The 25,853-nt window shown below is 39.9% G+C and overlaps 1 protein-coding gene across 1 annotated transcript in view; it reads right to left on the reverse strand.

Annotated features, from left to right (window-relative positions):
• The window catches only part of dnah7 (dynein, axonemal, heavy chain 7), a 94,031-nt gene that overhangs the window by 36,155 nt on the left and 32,023 nt on the right, over positions 1-25,853 (reverse strand). The window contains exons 25-39 of the mRNA XM_033612856.2: positions 25,540-25,708; positions 24,484-24,586; positions 23,571-23,698; positions 23,071-23,283; positions 19,885-19,983; positions 19,254-19,502; positions 17,051-17,200; positions 12,858-13,040; positions 11,491-11,667; positions 10,033-10,164; positions 6,626-6,847; positions 5,455-5,652; positions 2,898-3,053; positions 2,478-2,646; positions 138-264 (exon numbers count right to left, since the gene is read on the reverse strand). Of these exons, the coding sequence (XP_033468747.2) occupies positions 138-264; positions 2,478-2,646; positions 2,898-3,053; positions 5,455-5,652; positions 6,626-6,847; positions 10,033-10,164; positions 11,491-11,667; positions 12,858-13,040; positions 17,051-17,200; positions 19,254-19,502; positions 19,885-19,983; positions 23,071-23,283; positions 23,571-23,698; positions 24,484-24,586; positions 25,540-25,708 (2,475 nt within the window). The remainder of the gene's footprint in view (positions 1-137; positions 265-2,477; positions 2,647-2,897; positions 3,054-5,454; positions 5,653-6,625; positions 6,848-10,032; positions 10,165-11,490; positions 11,668-12,857; positions 13,041-17,050; positions 17,201-19,253; positions 19,503-19,884; positions 19,984-23,070; positions 23,284-23,570; positions 23,699-24,483; positions 24,587-25,539; positions 25,709-25,853) is intronic.

A 25,853-nucleotide genomic window follows, 5' to 3' on the forward strand; every position in this document is an offset into this window, starting at 1 on the left:
GTGGGTCAGTTGTGTGTGCTGGAGTCATTCAGAGGTTACATGTTGAGGTTTGGTTATAGACATTTCTACACCTATGCATCCATTCTGTGATAATTTGGGAAAAAGGGCACCTAAGAAATTACATGTTGCATAGTTACCTTATGGAGAAATGCCAATCTGAGATTCTGGAAAAGATTGTATACATGGTCTTCTCATCAAAATCGTTGATGGTAATCATGTTGAAGTGGCGCAGGTACCGAGGTGTGATGGGGTTCCGCCCTCCACCTAAACAAGCAGGATAAAAAAAACAGAAAAACTGCAATCTTTGATAGAGATAACACCTCTGATAGGTATGATTCAACTGAGTGTTTCTGCTACGATAATCAGTGCCGAGTTTATTATGGTGCACAGTTACTATTTGTTCAGTACATTCGTAAGTCTGTTTTATGTGTTTATGAGCCAAAGACAATTTTCTACACTGGTAGACTGCATAGTTCAACTCTTTTTTTCTATTACAATACTTTTTCTGTGCACACATGTATTAAAAGATGACCTACATCCGTAACATTTTTTAGAGTTGATGTACAGTGCTACATATTGCAAGTGTTGTAACCTCATTCAACATTTATGTACATTTTTCTGGACCTACAGTACCTCACTACAGTGACAGGTAAACCAGTCATATCTCAGGGTGTAACCAACTTGCAGAACTCATCATGATTGCCAGGCGATATGAGTCGATAGAGCGCACTAAGGGGATGTTTTCTATTGAGTGCTTACTGCTGGTTCTATAGTGTGGTGATGTTTGAGACACAAGTTGACATGGCACATTTACAGTGTTGGTTTTATACTAGCCATTTTATAGCATAAACACAATAAAGCAACTCTGTTGAAGTCATTATTACTAAAAAGGTTTAATATAATTCAAAAAACATGGACACCTGTAAAAAATGCTCCTCCATTGTTTCCCTGGTGTGGGTTCAGTGTTTGCCATATTCAGCAGCAGCTTAGAAAAGCTAAACAACTGTCAGCACAGGTACCAGGAGCAGATACTGTAGCTGTGTGGGCACCTGAGTGTGGCACCCATCCTCTTTCTCTTGCAGCTGTCACTGCCAGCTGCCTCAGTGGACAGGGATGCTTTTGTGTTTACACCGGTAGTTGTAACGGAGGTGGTAAACACTTGCTGTTTGTAAGCACCTTAAGGCAGTGAGCAGTTTCACAAAACAGCAGCTTGTGGCTTGCGACATTGACTCAACAGCACTTCAGCAGCAGTTTAGCGACAGAGAGGAGGGGGTCGTATTAACTTACAGCTGGGGTAGGCAGTTTTTTTTTGGCAAAAATCCCATAATAAACACTGAGCTTATTGTAATTCAAGTGGTCTAAGAGAAAACTAGACTTCTGCACCTCCTCTTGCTTCTGTTTACAGGCTTCAGAAAATTCGGTCCGTGGTGGGGGACTGTGGCCAATCACAGGTAATTTCAGAGGGCGAGTGTTCCTATTACAGATGTGCGTGCATGTTCTTTAGTGACAGCCTGATTTAATGATGAAGATTCCTGCAAAGAAAGTTGCAATTCATACATTGCCAACAACTGCCTACACTGCACAGCAACCCAAAAAAAGAAAGACACACTTCTCAAAATGAGTCTAAAAGAGAGTATCAAAACGAAACACGTGTCTATATTGGCAAAGTGTTTCAGAGATGGAAAGAAAATGTTGCTCATAGTTTAGTCTTCTGCTAACTGGCGCCAAGGGCCCACAGCTGCAGCTTCATGTTCACATTTATGGAGCTGACGTAGCTAATGTTAGCACCTCGAATCATGGTGTGTCCTCCGTCTCACTCCCCGCTGCTACAGACCACCTCGCCATGAGGAGAGTGGACAGCAGCTCCGAAATGGACCCCCAGTAGACAGCCGGAGTAACTTGAATGCAGTGAGTAAAAAACCCAAAATATGGGGGACGTGACAGCCCCAATTCTCTGCTGGCCAACAGCCCATTGTAACACCACCCGCTGGCTGCTACAGCCACTGACCAATGGTCAAAACACTGGAACTGCTGCTGGCTCTCCGGCAGACAAAGCAGTCCGCAGCAGTGGGGAGCGAGGCGGAGGGACTGTGGGGTTGCTAGCTAGTTAATTCTTGTCTCATTTGTGGTCTAACGACGAGTGTGTGTGTGTGTGAGAGAGAGAGAGAGAGAGAAAGAGAGAGAGAGAGAGAGAGAGAGAGAGAGACGGATAAGAAGGGGCTGAGCAAATGAGCTACGTCCATCTCTACAATGAAATAAGATTAATTAAATCATTGTATGAAAACACTGGGTAATTGTATTAAGTGTATGCATATGCCAGTGGTTGTCTGGTGAGAGGGGCTTAGGACAGATCAGATTTCTACCTACCCTAGCTTCAACCCACCTAACAACCTTCATTTGCTAAATAACCCATGGCTTGGGTATAACAACTGTAATAATACACTTCTAAACTTTGGGGTACTTCTGTTTCCACTCACCGGGTGGTCCCATAGCACACATGACCTGGATGTCCACTAGGTTGATCATGGAGCAGTCCTTCATGTCATACCAGTTCCAGTGGTCCAACCACTGGCGCAGCAGCTCCACAGGGGGCTGGGCACCATAAACCTCCCGGGCTGGCATGTTCACATCATCCACAAACACCACCTGTTGAGATATAATAATTGGAATAAGATTGAATACTGCTAAACTACAATGTATGTTATTTAAAACTTAACTGTTTTATTAAGATGCATACTTTTTTACAGATGCATCTCAATATAAAATGTATATAACATGGACCACAAATCTTTACAGCTGCCAACATTTTAGGGACTGACTTCACAGATATGATTACAAATGGAAAATCACGTCATACCATCATAAAAAATTATATGAACATAATAAAGACACTGTACCATTTTCTTTCCCAATGGGGGGCCGAACACTCCTTTGCGTCGCTTATCAAGCTTGGACATAATAATGTTTTGGGTCTGGGCAGCTGTGGTCTGGGCTGAAAAGTTGATGAATAATGGGCTGTACACATCCTTCTGCAGCTTATTCAATAGGAAGTCCTGGGCAAGAGATATTGGCAATATGAACATAGATTATCATCAAATCTCATAGTATGGAAGTTTATTGTATGCCATCACTATGATATCTATATATGTACAACACAATAATGCAAAATGGCAACAAAGTGCACAATCAGAGAGATATAATCAGGAAAAGTGACACTTTGAAAATAAGTTCTGTATGACAAACAATGGAATAATTAGTTTGGCTTTACTAATGAAGTGCACACTATGTTGTTGTACAGTACAAAGTTTGCACTGTATGTGTGCTTTTTATAGGATATACAGAATGCCTAAAATGACCAATAAAGATCTGGGGATGTCATGGATCTAATTCAATGAATAAATTGAATCAAGGTACTGACTTAGCTGATATCTGCATACTTATAAAAAGGAAATGCTCATTTGGTTGAAATGTTTTTAGTATTTCACTCACTATCCTGAATTAGCATGCCAAAGAGCCTGTGCAGGTAGAGTACAAATAAAATGATAATTTCCAGTTTGATCCTGGCAAATGGTTATGATAAGCTTTGTAATCTAATTAAATGTGGCATTTAGTGAGTATTTCATTAGATAAAAACTGGATTGCAGTTAATCCCTGAAAATGACTTTGAAATGAAGTAGGGAATTAGTTGCCCTCTGAGGACACGATCTAAAGTAGTGCTGCAGGTCAAAAGGGTAAAATCAATGAATTTTTGATTTTGCATGAGGGTTTACAAAAGGGCATTTTACTAAAAGCTAAAAGAGGCATTTATGAAAGGCCATTTTGATAAATTGACTTTTTGGACAAATAACCCTCTCTGTTTATGTGAACAAACAACATAAATCACATTTGATCTATTTTTTTTATTATGAACTGTTTGTTCAGAGCATGTGCTCTAGCTTCCACTGTGCACATGTGCATAAGCATGCACACAGTGCTCTTACACATGCTTGTGAAATAATGTGAGTAACGACCTGCATCATTAAGGGGGACTTGTGATATGAATGATCACAGGGTGCAGCCAAGGTGCATCATCATCATCCTCTTGTCTAAATTATAAACCAGCAGCACAGCCTCTCTCTGTCTCACTCAAGAGCAGAACGGGGCAGGTGAAGGAGGCTTGTGTACAGCTGTCTGATGGCGCTGGTGCCGGCACCATGCCAGTCATGTTCTTATGGTCCTTAGTGCTGGTGCTCCTTTATCACTCCTGCCAGATTTGGGATTCAGCCACGGTCTGCTAGTTGCGGAACAGGACAGAGCTGCTCCACCACACAGACAGACAGGAAGTGGGGAACAAGGCAGGCTCCCCAGTGAGATGATCTCTATTCACCCCAGAGTCCCAAGTTTGAGCACACTAATGGATGAACTAATGAAGCAAAGGGAAGGAGGGGGGATTAGTCCTTGATATAAATAGCTGAAGGTCTGCTGAGAGATACTCAGTATTCCTCCAAGGTGGCCAATTCACACCTGGTGTTTGTGGCTTTGTTGCCTCCAAATGATCTGTGCATTCAGAGCACTTACTCCAGTTTGGAAGATGGGACTTTACTGCTTCTTGGAAATGAATGCTCACTCGTCCTACAGAATGATATTATTGGTAGCATAGACAGGTTTTTTATTAAAAAAAAAAAAAAAAAATTCTGCTCATAAAAATGGCTTAAAGTCCAATCCCTGACTCCCTTGGAGAACAGACGGAAACAGGAAAACAGAGCTCAAAACAAAATATGAAAAATACACATATATATGAATTTACATGTATCAAATATGGGTGTATAATCACCAAAATAAGAATGGTTGTGTTTTTGTGTTAGCTTAGAATGAGGTTGAGGTTTGGGGCATTTTTTTAAACTAGTCAGGCAGAGAAACAAGCCAGTGTACTTCTTGTATATACACTGCAAACAAACTTAACAAAATGGGACCAATTTAGCGCATGCTTATTACAGTTACCCCGTGGAGTTTTTGAACGTGTGTAGCACAGTGGGGCAAAATTTTAATTGACTAATCAAAGTTTTATTTGTATCCTGTGCACATGCTCAATGATTCACATGCATGAGCATACAGGTGACCAGATTCCCATTCCTGCTGATGGTTTCCCACTATTCCACTGATTGACAATTCATGACAGTGAAGGCACTAACACCACATTGCAAACACAGCATATGTAGGAAGAAGAACACTGCTAGCTATCAAATATTTTAACAATGATCATCTCGTTATAATTCAGTGTTCTGCTGAGAGACATTTGGCCCTGGTATTCATGGAGATGACACTTGACACACACCACCCACCCAAACACTGTTGCACACCAAATACACCCTGCTGCAGATGGTTCTTACCTCACATTCCTTTCTACTAAATGTAAAATACCTCAGTGCTTTCCAAGCATTATGTTAATAAAATCATACATTGCAGCTGACTCACTGTAATGTAGACACTTTTGCCAGTGCCAGTGGGGCCGATGAATATGGTTGGCTTCTGGTGGGTGATGAGGAGCTCCATCAGTGCCATGTAGCGTACCGTGTTCTCAGTGGGCACGATGATCTCATTGAACTGCATGTCTTTGCCTATTGGGGGAGCAGTCTTTAGCTCATCTGTCCATAGCTCCCATCTGCCTGGGCCCTGAAGAGGAATTTGGGAAGATTAAGAGTTGTGTTTGAGATATTAAAGGCCTCTCAACCAAAACACACCAAGGGGACCATATAACATTGGACACAAAATATCTAGTCTTTGATTGTAGGTTAGGACATATGACAACATGGGGTACATGAATGGATTTGTCTATATTGTGAGACATAAACAATACAAATGTTTGCACATAGAAGGTCTCTAATCTTATGCTTTTCTTTTGTTCAGAATGAATTCATATCAATAGCCTACAAAAGTATCAACAATCAAATCCATAGCAGTCTCTGTGTAGTCAGATAACTGACAACTCCTAAACAATGTGCCGATAAACTTTCTTATGAGACTTTCCGTTCACAGTTATCTTGGCCAAATGTACCTTGTATACAGTCTGACCTTGATATTACAAAGATATAATGTAATATAACTACAGAAATGTCACACGGTTCAAATGTACCATACATTTCTTTGTCTATCTGTGTTGAAACAAATTCTAAATTGTTTTCTATCAATATTCTTCTTTCATAACAGAATATGTTAAATCTGCTTATATGAGGAAAGCAGATTATATTTATTTTCTTTGCCAAGAAAAAATTGCTCTGTCCCTCATCATCCATGATAAAATTAAAATTTACTGGCAGCAGAGTCAAGGCGGGTGGAGCCATGTGACAGCGACTGAAACACAGCACTTTCTAAAGGTCACATAAAGAAAAAAAAAAAAAGTGAATCTCTTCCCCCACTGTCTGAGGTAAGGTAAAATTTAATACAGGTATGTCACTCTGTCTATTCTACAAGTGCTTGATGTAGAATGTAGCGGGGGGCTCTATTATGTGTTTGTTGTCAGTCATTGTGGCAATGGTGTTAACAAAACCACTGAATGATATAACCACTTGTATTCTGTTTGGTTTTCATGCCATTCTTAACTCCTAATGTGTAAACCACAACTCAGCTGCACAATGAGCAGCCCTACCTCTTTAATGAAGCGATACTGGTAGACTGTTTCCTCAGTGGGCAGAGGCACTGTGAGCTGTTTAGGCGGAGCCTCGACTGTAGCCAGAATGCTGTGGCAGGCTCGGGTCTCCTCACTTAAAGGGCCGTTCAGTACCTCCCTGACCACAGCGTCAAACTTGACCCGGCTCGAATCATCACAGCTGGCACCCACTGACCATACCAGACAGAACACAAAAATGCCCTGTGTAAAAGGAGAGGACAACCATCACAGTGTTTGTTTTGATTTGAGAATATAATGTGTGAGAATTGGTCTGTGAAGGCAATGGTTGAAAAAGCCCCTCAATTCTGATGGTTAAAGGGAAAAAACAAATGTGAAAAAACAAAGACATCTTTACAGATTTTATGTAACACAGGGTGAGTAACTGATCATTTTGGTTGTAAAGTATACCTTTGAAATAGCGTTTGAATTTTTTATTTGAATACAAATATATGCTTTTACTCATTCTAGGTAGTCTAAATGGTACGATGACTTGCTATACCATACACTTTTGGGCTCTTGCATCATATTTATGAGCCTTTAACAAAGACTTAAGATATACTTTACAAGATTTTCCCAAAAACAAAATGTATAGACTCAGAAGCAATCTCTCTCAATCATCACTTATAAACCACTAGAAATGTGTGGCTGCGTATTTTCTAAAGAGACTCTGCCCTCTGCCTGGATTTTATTCTATTTTTTCTTATTTTCTGTGTTTTGGATGTTTATGGGCGTGTACCCCCACAGTGAGGTCTTAATAAAAAGGTGCCAGACTGTAAGCAGCAGGCATCCAAGAGAGACAGCACCGAAAAAAAAAACTCGCAAATATAGAGAGATGAATCACCAAACGAGAGTTAATCTAGGGTCGACTTTTACTTTCACTGGCAAATGTTTACAAGCCATAGCCAACAATCCTGCATAGAATACCTTTAAGTTAACTGTCATAAAATAAAAGCACTGAAGTACAGCGCCGGTCCATCAAAATTGTATCTCTAAATCATACTTAAATGTTTTATGATATAGTATCATAAAGCATCACTTCCTTTCCAGCTGCATTTTTTGTATTTCCTTGGTTTATTTTATGTAGTTCACTTTCTAGTCTTGCGACCAATCAAAGCACTTTTACACTACTTGTCACATTCACCCATTCACACACAAATTCATACACTGTTGGCTGAGGCTACCAAACAACGCGCCACCTGCTACTTCGTTAAACATCCACACGCACTCACACACTGATGGCACAGTCTCTTTCCAATTAGCAGACAACCCGCTCTACCTCCTGAGCCACAGCCAACCCCTTATTTCCTCATGTTTCATCATTTTCTACAGTACTCACCTGTGGACCATAACCCAAAAAATGAACTGAATCATTTTCAAGATGGTGTTTGTAGGGTGAAATATGTAAGTAAGAAACTACATAGATACTATCCAACTGTAATCAAAGTCAAACATTAAAAATCCCTGTGCAGAGAGAGTTTGCAGTCAAAAATCTCACTGCACATACAGGGCTTGAACTTACTGAATTGATTAAAATGTAAGTTAACCACGTAAATGCTTCAACCAATGTACAGCTTACTTTCTGAGACAAACACCAGAATTCACAAAGGAGAGATGTCTTTGTTGGAAAAAACAGCAGGAGTACTGTAGGAATTGGAAATGGCCTATCATGAGGCTTAGCTGCCTCGTGATAGCTCCTGCTGTTAAAAGGCTGATTAATTCAACACTTTGATAATGACTGGCTGAGAAACATGGGAGAGAGGGTTGAAAGGCATTCATCAGTGCAGCGTGCCACAGGGGGATAATAGCAGTGCTTTCAAAAAGACAAGATTCAGAGGCAAAAAAAATCAATTGGAACTCAGGCAGGGGGCAGAGGAAAGGGCTCATCTGCTAAAACTTTTCCACTCTTTGTGGGCCTGTGTGGAGGCAGAGTGGGACAGTGTGTGTGTAAAAAGAAAAAGGCAGGCTCTTTGGTGTACACTGTATCTGAATTTACTGTTTGCTCAAAGAAATCTTTTTTTTTGGATGTGCGTTTGGGGAGCAAAGCAACGGGTACCACAAGGGCCAATGCCAAGGTTCATTCTTTTGTTTTCAGTTCACAACTTGAGCTGTGAACTCATTGCTTTGATGTAAGAATGTAGAGGTAACAGCAGTCTGAATCAAGCTGAAAATAACACAATCAAGCTACAGATAATAGGAATGTGTCCAAGCTTCCCTTTCGAATATTTGTACTTCAGACCGTAGTCTGATACTGAACCATATTTTTACCTCACAACATGACAATTTCATGAAATTTGCAGCAGCATTTGCTCTAGCTGTTTGTAAATTATGCATTTGCACAATTTGGAAACTGGTAAATAAGAAAAATACAAGCTAAAAAGTTTACCCCTCCTTATTTTTATATTAAATAAACTTGGGCAGAATTGCTGTTATTGGACTATCAGTGTGTTGTAATGTTTTGTAAGCCTTCTTTGGATCATGCTCGGGTATGTCCCCTGTAGTTTTGCAGTGTACCTGGCACCATTGGCTCTTGTCAGTCCCTATCATGATAGAAAGCAGCCTTCATTCACTGATTGCCTTTCAGTCTAGCAAACCTCTGATTTTTACTCTATTAGTGTAGTTTCTCTTTTGGCCTCACCATGTATTTCTTCTTCCGCTAGCAAAACCACAGGATTATAACATCAATGAAAGGCCAAACAAAACTTGACAGTGCCAGTTGCATCTTTTGTGTTTCATCTGTCATATTCTCAATTTGTATCCTGACAATATGACAAAGCTGTTTATTCAGATTCACAGTGGCATGAAAATTGGATAGTTTGTTTTGCTTATTTAACTGCAATGTTATTTGGAGGAAAAAGACAGACTACTTAATAGTTACGTCCTCTCACCAAAGCACAGAACACAACGTGCTGGTCAGCTTTAGACACTTTACAGTGTGTTCAAGTGCAACTTTTAAACAACATGACGATGTGATGAAATGTGAAGTGACACATCGGTTTGTCTTGGAGGTGTTAGATGTCGGCTTGGTGTTTCTAAGCTCTTGTGGACTGGATTGGAAAGAAAGCTGCATGTTGCATCATGCAAGCAGACATTTAACACTTCAGATCTCATGAAACAGAGGCATATTTGTGTTGAGGCTAGTGAGAGTGGGAAGTGGACATTATATGTGGTGGATTGCTTCTAGGACATTGGGCTGCACTGTGAAAACTTCTTGTAGGGCTGTGAGTCCACAGTAACTACATAATGCTGTCTGATAACACAACATGCTCTTTTTATGATGCTGCAGGCACTTGTTGGTTTACATATTTCAATTAATATCTAATTATTGTTCGTGATCATACTATCAATAATAATTAACTGCAATAGCAGTGGTGGGTGTGTACACAAACCTCTAACCAGGAGCAAATATCTTTTTCATTCATGCTCTTCATCTTTGCTTCATCATGAAACTCATCCATCATACAGTCCATGAGATTCATCAGGGACTTGACTAGATTGGTGTCAGAGGTTGGAGACAGCTCCTGAAAGCAAAAAGAAACAACACACATTTAAAACTCGATAAGAAGAGATGTCTGAATATACTGTTAGACTCAGAAGTCAATAAAAAAGTTTGTACAGCTGACTAAACTTGGCAATCTAGCAAAACTATTTTAAAAAGCCTAAAACTTTGCTTCTCAAAGATGTAATGTGCAATATTACAGCATTAAAATGTCCAAAAACAACTTGACCTATGTTATATACCCATTTTATTACCACTAATGCACTTCTGGTTAGATGCAATCTGCATTTCATTGCTCTGTACTTGTGACGTCCAATGACAATAAAGTTGAATCTAATCTAATCTAATGGCGTCATATCCCCTTTACCCCCTCTAGTTGCTCTAACTGTCGGGGATATACTACCCCTCAAGGCAACCCCTTGATTGAATTCACCACATAACATCAGCTACAGTAGCTGTGCAAGTAGTTGACTCATCTAATGCTAAGTTAGCGAGTTAACATTACGTTAGCTGAATGAAACGGCATAACATCAGTGTTGTGCATGAATGAGCTAAAAGAGCACTCTCATTGAATGTGCTCGTATTTCTGGTAAATGGTAGTGGTAAACTGAACACATTAGTTTGTAACTTATGAACTTTAACCTGAGCGTTGTTCATTCTCTCGACAGTTAACGATGCTTGTTTGACGGCAACCAAGCATTTACAGCAACCGGTATACCGACACAACACGCAGCACAGCATCGGCAGACAATGCAGTTATTCCTACTGCTGAAGCCAGTCACATATTATATTTGAAGGACTTTTATAAACAAATCAGTAAGTTACAGATTACAACAGAAAATTACACATTTCTATACAAATTATGTCCACCGGGTCTGAAAAAACAAGTCCAACCAGCTGTCACATCGGCAACAAATTTGAAATGACACATTGAGTTGAAGTTGGAAAATATTTGTGAGTGAATGATGATCACAAGATTTTATTTTATTAAAAAAACAGAATAGATGAACATAAACTAGTTTGTTTTTTAGGACTTTTAACACAGTTCAAAATTCAAATTGTGAAAAATGAACATGATCTTTGAGCTAGCTAGATTGATTTTGGTGGTTGTTAAACAATGGAGACAACAACTCCCAAAATTCCACACTACTTCACAACTTCACAAAACTCAAAGTTTCTATTGAGAGACCCCTAGCTGTAGAAATTACACACTGTGTTAAAACACGCCGGAAGATATATACAAATATCGCTGTCATATTTATGCATTTTTGCAGATGTAGAGTGAAAAAAATCCCCTTTGAATAAAAAGCTAGACCATAAACTGTATTTCCTGAGGACGGCTCAGCACCTTGGTGGCCTTGCGAATGAGCTGGAGGCAGGCCGGCAATATGCGGTCAAAAAGGGCAGTGATGAGTTCTTTGTGCGCTGCACTGACTGTGGCCGGCAGAGTATTGAGCCAGGACAGCAGAAGGGGCTGCCAGCCAAGCATATGCGGCTCCATGTAGATCATCCCACAGCGAGAGACCTGCCACGAATACAGAGTATATCACATCTGAAAACACACATCTCAAACAGTGGTACTTCACATAATAATAAATGAAAAATATTATTCCTAATGCAGTATAAAACTTTACTAATGAGTAAAACTATCTGAACAGTACCCAGAATTACAAAAGGAAAATTATTAGCAAAACAGAGGATGCAGTATTGTAAACTATGTGTGGACATGCAGTGCAGTGCTGCTGAGCATATTAGAAGTGCTATGTAACATTTATGGATCGATATAGTTGTCATGTCCTTTACAGTGGTAAATGCTGTATATGGGTGTGTGTTGCATATTTGATATCATGTCTATTGGATACCTGGTGACTATATAACAATGTTTTCCTAAAGAGAAGCATTGTAATGAGATCCCATAGCTCCACGTCCCACTCAAGGAATAACTTCAGGAAGGAGTGCAGGTTAAGTCAGAACAAAGAAGAAAGATGAGCAGAGATGAGTGAGGACATAATGTACGAGCTCTAGCCCAGAGATGTGCAGATACGATAGGAGAGGAAAAAGAAGAGTAAGGACATAAAGGGAGACAAATAACTGTCATAGACAAAAAACAAAAGAGATGAAAAATAAAGAAAAACGGTGAAAAAAAAATCAACGGTGCACAAAAGGCACAAAGTTGTGATGGCAAATGTTGATGTCTCTGCATTCAGCATGATGACAGAACAGATGCCAGGCTTTAGAGAATCAAAAATAGGAGTTTGTTAATAAGAAAAACTATAGCCAGGGAGATGCAAAGGTTTTCTCTCAAGGCATCTATGCATTGCAACTAAGAGCAAAGTCTGACGATTGACTGCATTTATCAAAGAGTCTGTGCTGGATATTTTGAAATATCTGCAAAAGTTCCGGCACAACGGCAAACACATCCAAAGCACTGTGCCCTCCTGGTAAATGTCATCATTGGCTGGTAAAAAGAAGTAGCTGGTAAGACTATGGGCTTAGCGCATAGCTGCAAAGGGAAGTAGACATGGTGAAGAGATGGTGGAAATCACCAAACAGAAAAATGTTGGAAACAGTAAGAAAAATTTCATCTGTGTAAATAAGAACAGCAAGTGATCCATTGTCAGCTATATCCGGTGACTGGAAACCATCACTGCTGCAAAACGGAAAAGCAGGATACACCGTCATGAAACCCTTAATTCGAGTAAAGGTGTTTCTCACCGTGGCCGGCGATGCCACTTCCAGGTCCATGGGTTCAAAGATGAGGCTCATCTGCGGTGACATCTGAATGATCTCGCCGCTCATCAGACACAGCTTCTTGTTGTCATCGAGCACCGTGTTCATATTCTCGATCCACACAGCATCCACTGGGCCGTCAAAGATAAGCCACTTCCTGTCGGGGCTCTGAGGGAAGGAATAAATGGGATTTCTTACACCTTGAAGGAACATCTTATTTATAGCACAATTACACTTGTGTATATATACACATCGAAAGAAGGGTTACAAATGGTCACAGTAGTGGCCACTGGCGTGGCATTTGGTATGTGAAAACAGGGATGTGTGGATGTAAGGGGGCACAGACAGACAGACAGAGACAGACAGGCAGTCAGTCAGATACCGGTAGATAAAAACTTAAACCTTTAAACACTGGAGAGGCTTTTTACTTTGTTGGCCCCTGCAGTGCTAAAATATACAGAATTACTTAAGTATTCATAGAGCTTTAAAGTTTCGAAGAAGAGCTTAAAAGTGCAGGAAAAGAACTCGTGTTCCATCACTTGGTTTATAAAAACAGCGCCTGTATCCTTTAATCATATGCACACACTGTATTCATTTATTTCCCAATGACACAAATCCCTGTGCATTCTTTCAAGGTCATGAAAGAACTCCTGTGCATTAGAAGCTAAGCAAAGAATGTTTGCTAAATGAATGAAATTAACACCTACACTGTCATAATGGAGGTTGACAACAAGCGTCAATTCTCCAGTTAAATGGGTTGGCAAGAGCTGTGCTTTAAATTGATTTGCTGTAATATAAACAAATGGTAGAAGCCTGGGCTGGGGCCATCTGGTGCTTGTGAGGGAAGTGAGTATACTGTAATGTAATGATCTGACAGAGAGTGTTGGCTGAAAAAAACAAAATCTCATTGTGTATGCAGAGAGTCTAATACAGTACACTGCTGCTGACTCCAGATTAGCACACAAAAAATTAGTTTAGTAAAATGTGCTGCAGAGAAAAAAAAGAGCAAAACAAAGAAAGACTTTTGCCAAGAGAGGAAAATGACTTTTTTTGAAACTGAATTAAAACAAGCCTTGTTCTCGTTTTCTATTTTCATTGCATCAGTATGTACTGTCTCGGCTGTCATAACCACTCCTCACACTCCTTATTCATTGACAAAAAAACAATTTGTAAAATGACAACTTTATATACTGGGCCAATTTTTAAAATGACAAGTTCATTTGGAAACGATTTGAGAATAGGGTGAACAAATGATTTCCCATTATGACATGCCTCCACTGCCATCTGTAAATCGTCTGCCCATGTGTGTCTAGTGTGTGTACATGAATGAAAGAGCATCATTAAAGAGCTAAATTTAACAAGACAGCAGAATGTTTCTTTCGTTTACCCTGTCGCTGCATCCTCTCTTTGTCGCCACTTGAAATTAATTGAAATGTCTTGCCTATTGTACAATGATCCATCCTTAACTCCTCAACTGAGACTGAGTAGACAATAATGTATCAAGGTCTCATCTTTTCATTGTACGGCTCCATTAAGCATTAAACATTTGAGTATGTTACACCTCTTGAAGCATCCTTATGTGCCACAAGTGCAACGTGATTAAAGATTTTCAACCTTAAGAGGAAGTGCAGCAGCAAATGATTCACTTCTGAATGTCTGTTTGAGCAGACAGTCCCAGGGAAGGTCACAGCAGCTATGTCGCGACTCAGCATTAAGTATCTGAGACAGAGATGTGACAAAAATACTTCTTGCTTTAACTGGTGACACAAAGTTGCTTCAAAGTGTCTGTTTCCATAGAGACAGCATTAGTTTTAAAGCCTGGTGTTATGTTTCACTTAAGATGTCATTACTTTCTTAGACTAATTGTGGTAAGTTTAGTGTAGGTTGCTAAGATTTGAACAGAACATAGGTAGGGACAAACAGCCTCTGTACGTCAGTAATCCAGTCACATAGTAACAAGTAAACTGAGCACTCAGACCTAACTGTTATAAACAAGAACACAGGAAAATAATAAAAATAAATGCCTCTACTAAATCCTCCATCTCCTTGAACAATCAACTGTCACTTCTTGAGGGAAATCAAACCCCCAATAAAGGGAGATGTGCAGTGAGAGGCTGGAAGGAAGTTTACCACACTTCTTTTACACACATTACCCACACTGTTTTGATACAAAGTTGGTTGAAAATCAGCAAAGTATCCCTTACAGTGTACGCTACATTTGGAATATTTTCACTGCTTCACCTTGCCGTCAGACAGCCCTAACAGACTGGGAGCTGAAGCCGATACATCCAGCTATGCTCTCATCAAGGTTGCCAGACTGACAAAAACAGTAATTTTACATCACCATACATGGGAGTTGCCGGTCTACTGGTGCCTAGATAAGTTAGTTCGTTTGTGTTACTGTGTGACTTTTCGATCCCGATTAAAATTGCGTCCATAGCAGTATGTTGATCAGCCACTGTGCCAGTTAGGGGGTTACAGGAATATAACTAATTTGGAAGATCTGTCGCATGCAATTCTCAAAAAATACTTGGCTTTGTCAAGAAAATGCACATTAGGTGCACTAGGGGGTTTATATGCAGCAACATCATCATGCAGAAACCTGCGTCAGGTCATGTGTTTTTAGAAGGGTTTGGAAAAATAGCATTTTGACGCTAAAACATATACTTCAATCAAAATTTGAATGTTCAGAAAGAACACTACTGGGAAGCTACAGAATAATACACACCTTTAAAAAAATCAGGCAGATGCAGCAATCAAGCAGTAATGATAGTCACTCTTGAGGAAAAAAAAGTGTGAAGAACAGAAAGTTTCACAAGCCAATACTAGAGCTTGCAGTTCTATTGTATGATGTCGCCAGTTTGACACATTACTAGAATGCTGGAGGCTTACATCAAACTGTGGTCCTGCTGATCCTGAACAGCAGCTAGAAGTATGACAGACACTACACTGCATGTATCTAAGAGATTTTTTTTTCAAAGACAAAGACAAAGTTTGTCTCCTTTGAGTCTTTTGACGGATGTGAAAAAGCGCATCAATCAATGCTGTTCAGAGACTATTCATGTTGGACAACAGTTTCAGGACAACAGTGTTGTGTGTATTAAACGTCTGTCTGACATTTTTGGATGAAAAATACTACTGCAAAAGCCTCAGTGAAACTCAAATTAGGCGCCATTAGCAGATATAAAACCATAGTCCTGTCTGCTTCTGTTTTTTACTTGATAGTGACTACATACAGTATTTGGCCGTGTTGAGCATAACCAGAATATAGGATCTCAGAGGAGCTGTGTGTATTTTTTGGCAGCCTGTATAAACCCTGGCACAGATTCAATAAGTGACCTTGAGAAATGAAATCACTCTCTGAGGATAACAATAGTAAGGCATCTCCTAGCTTGTCTCCTCTGCCATATCCTCATTTGCCAGGATAACATGTATTTCCCACCTATCGTCATAACTCTCTCTGGTAAACATGAAAAGGTTATCAGCAACAGCTTTTGAATTCCACAATAACAAGCCAAGTGGGAAATAAAAAACATAAATAACAGTGCACACACTTCTAAACTGTGTGCACCATATGTTAAATTACAGGTAACCATTTCAAATTTACACATAGCCACTTAAAACATTTTAGTCATACTTTAAACGAAGAAAGACATTTGTCAAAAAAAAGTGTGTGTTTATAGGTGGCTGAATACATTTTCCTGCTGCCCCCAGTCCACAGCTGTACATTAGAACTTGTTTTTCCTCCTTTGAAGCAGATTAAATAACTTAAGTGCAGACTGTGTGTGATGCTTTCGGTCAAGGTCAACATTTAAGCTATTCTTTGTGAGTATAAACAGTATTGAGCATATGGAAAGCTGCAGGAGCCATCCTCTGCTAAATTGGCACGATATCAGGGTTTGTGCAGTGTGAAATATTATATGAATATGTAAATTTCACCACATTGTGCAATTATACTGGATTTCAAGTGCTCTGATTCCAAAAGAGGAACAGGTGGTGTGCCACTAACCCTGCACAGCTCCCAAGTGTGAACATGATCATCTGTACGAGGGCCTGAAGGAGCATGTTGCTGAATCAACAGGCTGTTTCACAAGTTAAACAACACCGCATGTTTGTTTGCTTGTTTGCGTCTGAACCTAAAACTGTTTAAACTGCCGTTCTCCGAGAAGCCATCTTACCTGGGAGGAAGCGAAGGCTCTGTAGCTGACAGCGAGGATGCCATCAGACCACTCATGAGAGACAGGGTCAAACTGGCCATACAGCTGGCCCATGGTGATGGATTTGGGATTGATGACTGTGATCTGCACCTTGTTCTCATCCATCAAACCCTGGTAACAAGCACATACATACAAATGCAAAATAGACATACAGAGAGATATCAACTCAAGAGAAAAGGGACGCGTACACAAATTCAAATTAGATACAGTATGTACATACACAGAGATACAATATAAAAATACACTAATTTACTTTGCAGGTAAAGAAGCAGCAAAAATGAGCATGGCGAGCTGCTCATTTCACCAACTTGTCTCCGCAAAGACTCATAAATTGCTGAGAAGATTACTGTCTGTGTGACAGGACTTCTGCTAACTGAGCAAGAGGAGCAAAAACTGCAACAAACAGCTTTTCAGACAATGTGTCACTTTGAGTTAAAAACAATGAGAAAAGCGGGCTGTCGGAGGAAAAAATAGAACAACAAAGGAAGAGAATAAGGGGAGGGGGGTTGGACATGATCAGTGGACGTGCGGGAACAAGGATGACGATGATAAATGTGGCGTTCCCAGGCGTTCCATCAGCAGGCCTTCATCTGTCTCCTTGGTGGGATGCCTCTCAGCGCTCTCAGCCATGTAAATACAACAAGCCAGTTCTGCTCTTCTCTGCGAGATCGATAACTACTAAACAAAGACTACAGCTCTGACAAATTGGATGGATGTGTTTACTTGGGAAAAAACATGTAGCTCAGATAAGCCTTGGATATTGAGTGTAACACATATTTTCATTTGACACGAAAGTTTATGATTTTTTTTACCGATCGAGCGAGTTCGTGTCCCAAGGACTTCGGAAACCCAAGCAAAATTTGTAATACAACACAATTAAAGAATGCATGGTTGACCGTCTGAATAAAAGGCATTTTTTCCAAATATTTCTGACAAATTGACCCGCTTAATACCTGACAGGAATATAATAAATATGTTGGACCTCAAGGACAACTACGGGAAATGCAACCAAGAAAACAAAGTGGTTTAAAGTAGCTATTGATCAAGACTTTGTGCCACGTATGCAATTCATGAAATATAGTAAGCTGACATACAACTTGTGGTGTAACCTGCCACCTTTCTTCACGTCTGCTGCCTCTATCACAGTTTGTTTCATAATTCCTTGCTAATCTCTCCAACCATCACAGTTAGCATGTCAGGGCTTGAAAGTAAGAGTTGCCAGGTTGCTACTGGCAACCATTTTGTTGAATTGGTAACCAATTCTTGGCCTTTGGTTGCCATCATTGGCAAATAGAGCTGGGAATCTATACTCGATACCTTTAAGGTATTGACCAAATAACTCAGCATCAAGTAGTATCAAAACTTCCTGTCAAACAATACCTGCATTCAATCCTTTTTGTACCCAGATCTAGAAAAGATTACTATTTGTATGGTTTTTGATTTAATGCAATGTATGATTGGTCCGCAGCAGCTACAACCTATATATTCTCTGGTACATTGTATTTTACAGAGTTGTTTGAACAGCTTTTTGATAAATATTTTAATGATTAAACACTTTCAAAATGTATTTGTGTAAAATCACTTGGCTTGGTGAGACTGGTGGCACTTTATGCAACTGAATGCTTCCATTCACATGATGGGTATCAAATGAGGTAAAAAACAAAAAAACAAAAAAAAAAGGTATCAAATTAAGTGCTCTATTGGCATCTGTTCCACTTTAATGGTACTGGTACTGATATCATAATTTTTTAAACAATATCCAGCCCTAGTGGCAACCACTTTTTCACGTATAAAAAATAGGGACAGCTACAGCAAAACGTGCACCCTAATATAGTTCAATTTTAATATTTGTTGCGTTAGAGATATTAAAATATTGCTGTTTTGGTCAGAAACAGGCAACACTGCACATGGGTTGGTGTGTTTACTTGTGTGCACGCAGGCATCTGTTTTAGAGACAACCGTGCAGCAAATTCAGTTGTCTGACTGTGGGGTGAGAAGTTCAACTAACTAGTTGCTCTTTTACATCACATTTTCATTATTAAGCTGACATATAACTGCAAGTATCTTAAATATTCTTTAAGTGACTAAAAATAATAACCATATTTTCAGCTGGTGCCTGGTTGCCAGCCTGGCAACCACCTCAGATTTAAACAGGATATCATACCTTCTTACAGACGTCATGAAGAGCCGCTGCCAGCACACGGTAGGCACTGGTCTTGCCTCCAAATGGCTCACCCACCAGCATGAACCCATGCCTCACTATCATCATCTCAAAGATCTGCAGGATTTTCTCAGCAAAGAAATCAGTGACTTGCAGGTTCATGCGGCGGCAGTTTTCCTCAACAGCCTCCAGCAGTACGCGGTAGTCCCGTTTTGGAAGGGTGACCCCAGGGAAGAGGTCAGAGGTGATACCCTGAGGCGGTAAGGGAAAGGAGTCAGGGGACAGTGAGGGCGGATCATTTGAGTTGAATGAGGTGACACAATTACTTAAACACAGTTGATATGCGATAGAAACACACTAATGTACTGACATGCACACACACACGCACATGCACCTTGAGATTTGTCAGAGACTCACATGTTCAGAAACTTAATGTAAAACTATTCACACACACACATACACACACACACACACACACACACGTGCATACAGTGAACTGTTAAGGCTCAGACAGACTTAAATTGTCCTTGTGCATTGCAGGTCCAAATGAACTGACTGGAATTAACATGGGCTGACATCACTTGATGTGTATTGTGCCACTAATCAAGACAGGAGGAGCTTCACTCTATCACACCTCAAAAAGCTTCAGATCATGGGCCAGGAACTTGGGCAGATTGACATCAATAATGGATCTCAGCAGCAGGGTGTCTTCATTCTCCTCTGGAAATGTGAGCTACAGTGCAACAAACGTGGGAGAAGAGGAGAAAATGAGAAGAACAACGTACTGAGAAGTTAAAGCTTTATGAAGAACTTCAAGTCTATCTGTGTCACATGACAATCACAACCAATCAGCTCACAAAGCTTCTTCAGTTAGCAGGTGCAGTAAGCATCTAAATGACACTGTTTTCCAAAAGCAAAATTTAAAAAAGACAACAGTTTCACTGTCAGTGGTAAGTCTTTACAGAACCGGATGAAAGAAAAGATATGTATACTTTGGTCACCACAGTGGGAGCATATCCCCCGTGTAGAAAAAATGCAGATGCCTGTTGGTAAGTTTCTCTTTGAAAGCCAGACAGCCCGCTCTTCTCTTCCTCTCTCACACATCACTGCTCTCTGCAAAACAGTTTGTCATGTTGTGTTTGGAAAATAAGGAGGAGGTTTGGGCCAATTTTGAAGGTTCCTCACTGTGTCTGAAAGAATACTCCTACTGCATAGACCAGCAAAAACAGAATTTCAATTGGGTACTGTACACAGTCTGAATAGTATCAAAAACCTACCAATATGTAACCCAACACTACTTAAAAATAAACTTGCTTCATCTGCATTAAAAATGTTCCCAAATCTACTCTGAGGATGAGGCAAGACATAACACCCAGCTATGTGCATGTTTGCCTTTTAACTTTCATCACCATGGACTGAGCAAGAGTTGAGAAATTATTGCCTCCCAATTAGGGACTGTTTTTTCATGCGGCCTTTATGTCGTCCTTACACCAAACAAGCAATTTCACTGTCGTGGACAAATTTCCAGTGCTGAGGTAAAATCACAAGAGTTTTATCTCAGTTGGTGCATGCTCCCGTGATCTCAATCATATGGTATAAAGTGGTCATACAACTCAGTCCGAGCTGTCTTATGTCAGTCTTTTTCTCGTCTTGATATTCCAAAAATCAAAAGTGTTTAATATTATGGTAAGTTTTAAGTCCCAACAAATACTCAAGTTTCGTGATGTAAACATTGTCAACAACCAGTAGGTGCACTTTCTCCAGCTCCAAATAAGAAGCAGCAAACTAGTTAGACAGGAAACACGGAAGTGACTCTGGGGAAATGCTAAAAACATCTTGCTTATTTGTTCTATGGAAAAAGGAGAAACTGGTGGTGTTGTGGAGTGAACAAGAGTCTGTGTTTTATTCTGCGTGTATCTGATCCACCAACCAGCATTTATTTTAGTCAGAGATTTTTGAAACAGTTCGCCTTTCGTTCCCACGGTCTCCTCCCACTAAAATAGCACAGCTAGTTGAGGCGACAACATCCAAAATGCAAAGTTTGTCAACAAATACAGGTTATCTTTATGAATTATACTGATGCTGAATTGTCAAGAATACTGTCGACTTGTAACCCTTTCATTTATGCTTCTAGAGTCACGTGTTTTTGCTGACACATAAGGAATTGTTAATATATCATATTTCATAGGCATGTAACAATATATCGAATTTCACGGTGTCGCGATAAAATAAATTCTCGATACCATCGTGGGAATGCCACGGTAGTTATATAGCTGCGTTCTCCTACAGAGCCGGTAATATGACTGTGCGACTACGTTCCCCATAATCCTTTGCATGCAACTGCGCGCGCAGGTGAGAGCAGACTCGTGCAGCTCAGCCTCTCAGCCTCCGACTCTGACCCGTGCATTACCAGAGTAAACAGCGAATAAAAGTAAGGAGATTGATTGTTCTTCTCTGTGGATTTTCTCCACGACCGTTCGTTATAGCGAGAAGCCACACATATATCACGTCAAACAGCGGAATCGTGGCTTTCCGACAAGACCAAGCACTTGTCGGTAGTCCAATGTTTTCACAGCGAAAAAAAATGATAAAGTTACACTAAAATAATGTATAACAAAGCTTTCATACAGCTTTGCACACACATTACTTTTGGATGGATTACTCGCGAATGCAGGGTCGCACAGAAATGCCACGCATATCATATTAAAGCGCAGGACCAGAGCTTTCCTCTCCTCATCTCCTGTTCTGAGAAAGTGTTAGGGTCTCCTTGATGTCAAGATTGTCAACCTGGCATGAACAAACTGAGTGAATGTGTGTTTTTGAGGTTTTTCTATGACTTCCAGGGAAATGGCTGGGCTTTATTTATTTTGGTTTTCTTTTACACACATCTCTACCCACCTCTCCCTCTCTCTCTGTCTCTCTTTCTCTCTGTGTCTCTCTGTGTATCTGTGAGTGAGGGATTGTGTGTTATTGAGTTTACATTATTTCTAACTGTTAATTCTGTTGTTGTTGCAGGGTCTGACTTTTCTAAGTTCTGTATATTTGATGAATATTAAGACTACTCTATCCTCATAATTTGATGTCATTCAGATGACTTTCTAGTAATAGTACTACACTACTTTTGTTCAGAGTAGGTTAAAAAATACTGAATGTTTCCATTTTCATATTCTGTCACTATAGTTTTAATTGACATGACTTTGTTATGGCACTTTAATGTCTGCCTGCCTAGTAGTAATAGGGGGGAAATGAAAGCACATGTTCAACTGTGCGTTGATTTGTTTATGATACGGTTCCAAGTTAAAAATAACATGCTGTACAGTGTGCATGCACTATTTTTGAATAAATAGCTATTTTTAACAATAAATTTTCTCTTTTTTCCCCTTGTATAAATATCGTGATATATATCGTATCGTGGACTCTTTATCGTGATAATATCGTATCGTGAGTTTCTGGTATCATTACATCCCTAATATTTCATAAAGGGGGTTTGGTGTAAAAGTTTTCACCAGGAGCAGGGTGGGAAATAATCTCAAAAAGAATCTTGTTGTAGTGTTGCAAATAGTGACCATGCAAGATCCCCAGTCTTTACAAAATCTCATATTGTGTGACTAAAGACTCACATTGTCTTCAGATGTGAGAGGGTGTCAGACTTTAGTCTTTGAAAAGTATTAGGTAGGCATAAGTTTAATGATCAGAGACTGTGACTCTCAAAACTTCCACAATGGCACTATAGTTAAGAGTAACTGAATTTTGTGGGAAAATATTTTGGTAAATGAACAAATAAATCCCATCATATTGACATGAATCTGTGTTAAGGTACCTTGAGGTTTCCGGCAGCAGTCAACACGGACTTGACAGCCCTCATCCCATAGTCGTAGTGATGTTGTGAGGACAGCTGCTCCGAACAGAGTCGATAAGTGGCCACAATTTTCACAGACAGGGGCCGCGCGGTCACAAAACCACACGAGTAGAGCACAATCTCTGCGATCATGGCATAGTCTGGTACCATCATAGCCACAGTCCTGAACAGAGCCTGGTGTAAAGAGACACTTTTTCTGAGTGGAGAAAGGTTTTTAATTTCTAAATCAATCTATTTTTTTTTTTTTTTACATTCTTTAAGTTTTACTTTAGCCACTGTTTACATCAGTAATGTTTGGACATAGGCACAATAACTGAACAAGGAAAAAAAGGTTTAATGCACCTCCACATTAGCTTCACTTTTAACACGAGAAGGCTACATCCACTTCTTTTATACAGTCTACCCACTAGACATTTAAAACAAAAAGAACATCTAAGACACTGACAGAACTGATACTGCACCTTGAGATTGTCTGGTAGCTCAGAGCGTCCAGCATAGCCAGGGTTCATAGTAATGAAAACAGCACATGAGGGGTCCAGTTTTAGCTCTGTCCCTTCAAACATCAGCATCTCGGCGTGGGCAGCAATTCCTGGACACACAGATGCAATTACATACAGTATGTATTTAAATGTCCTTTGTGCCTTTTGACTCTGATGAAGACAGAGGTAAAGAGAATATTAGTAGCAAGACATTTGCACCATTAAAGACAAATAGATCGGCTTGTTTTTGCAGTTTCTTTGGACACTTTTTTGTAATGAGCACACCCTAAGGAGCATATCCGTAGGTGCCATGTCTGCCATGTCAGTAGATGTGAAAAGCACGTGCCCGTTAGAGCCACAACATACAGCTTAGGTTGGATAAGTCAAGTCTGTTTCATTTTGCACAAAATCACTAATTTGCTTGAGACGTCTTCACAACTGGTACAACATACAACACCCTGAAACCATGATTCAGACAAAGACAAACTCCAGGTCTAAAAAAACCTCTGAAAAATAGTTTTCAGCAGCATTTAAGCGACAGAAACCTATTAGCATTTTCAGACTTTAGTTTTGAGCTACCAACAATCAGTACACCCCTTTGGCTCTCTCTTCTTATGACACAAGACATTCGACGGCCGTAGGACACATGGGACACGCTGCTGTTCTGCGTTGAACAAAGCAGTGCTTGAAGTTCTGCTGGCCAGCCTACACAAATTGCCCCAGCTCTGTGTTGCATCTCTTTGTAGTCCAAAACCTGCCTTTTTTTTTACTGGTGAAAACACACCAAATGTGTTTCTGGTATACTGCCAGCTATGCAAAGACCAAAGGGAAAGAAAGCAAAAATGTCAAAAAAAAAAAGAAAAAGAAAGAAAGAATAGAAAAAAACAGCACAAACCTCTCTGTATGGTGAGAATCTGTTGAGCGACCACAGACAGCACCTCCAAGTCAATGCGGTTAAACTCATCAAAGCAGGCCCAAGCTCCGCAAGACAAAAGGCCCTGGCCACACACATATTGGCACACGCAGACACACACAAGCACACATCAACACACACACAATTTATTAATACATATTTAAATAGTATGTATGAGCAAGTTTTGCCTGAGTATGTGAGAGCTATTTCAGTATGGCAAGTGGGAGGAAATTTCATCAGGGTGTAAGTAATTCCAGTGTAAACAAAAATAGGACTCACCATCATTTTGTGTGTGGCTTCCCACATTCAAAACACACACATAACTATAATCACATGACCGAACAACAGGAAATTGTGACAGCAGCAATATACATGTGAAATACACTGCATACTGTATATGTATAATGGTTGGAAAACACAGCTGCACTACCGCATTGCATTTTATTTGTACAGGTTGTAGAGGAGCATTGACACTGACATTTAGATGTCTGTAAGCCATTCTGGGACTGAAGGACATACGAATGGGAGAGAAATCAAATTCTGTGTCCCCTTGTATTATCTGACTCTTTCCTGGTAGGCTATATTTTAAGGTGGGAGCATAGACTGTGTATAAGGATGGATGACACACACCATGTCCTCCTACTGTACGAAAATGAAGCAAAAATATTTCAAATATGGGTGCTGCCATCTTGCATTGGTACATCAGTGATACATAAAATGGCAGAAACCATCTTTAGGAAGAATGTGTTTGAATTGTAATTTGAGTTTTTAGTTTACCCATACCGCTAACACGGGGCAATCAAGATGTTCTGACCATATTTTGGGGAGCTGTCATGTTGTCCATATTTAAATACAGTCTGTGGGTGGAAGTATCTGTTCCTTCACACCTCCATCTTAAAGAAGAAGGCAACAGCCTCTAGGAACATTTCCTGATTAGTGAAACTAGTTATTACAGTTAGTGTGAAGGAAATAAGATTCTTAGTTTGGATTACCCATGCAGCAAGCAAGTTCAAGTGATGTTAAGAGAGTTGTACTCACTTTGAAGAACTTGCCCAAAGCGATGTAGTCCAGTCCATCTGAGCAGTTAAAGACCACACACTGTTTGGCCACAGCTTTGGCCAAGTCTTTGGTTGTCTCTGTTTTTCCTGTACCAGCTGGGCCCTCAGGGGCCCCGCCCAAATGGAGATGGAGGGCACCAAACAATGTGCTAAAAAAAGGAGGAACAGACAGGAGAAAGCTTATGTAATATATATATATATACATATATATATATATATATATATATATATATATATATAATTTTTTTTTTTTTTTTTTTAAGTCCAAGCTCTGATATTTGCGAATGATTTTAA

This window comes from Epinephelus lanceolatus, chromosome 14, assembly GCF_041903045.1.
Source record: "Epinephelus lanceolatus isolate andai-2023 chromosome 14, ASM4190304v1, whole genome shotgun sequence".
In the NCBI taxonomy this organism is placed as follows: domain Eukaryota; kingdom Metazoa; phylum Chordata; class Actinopteri; order Perciformes; family Serranidae; genus Epinephelus; species Epinephelus lanceolatus.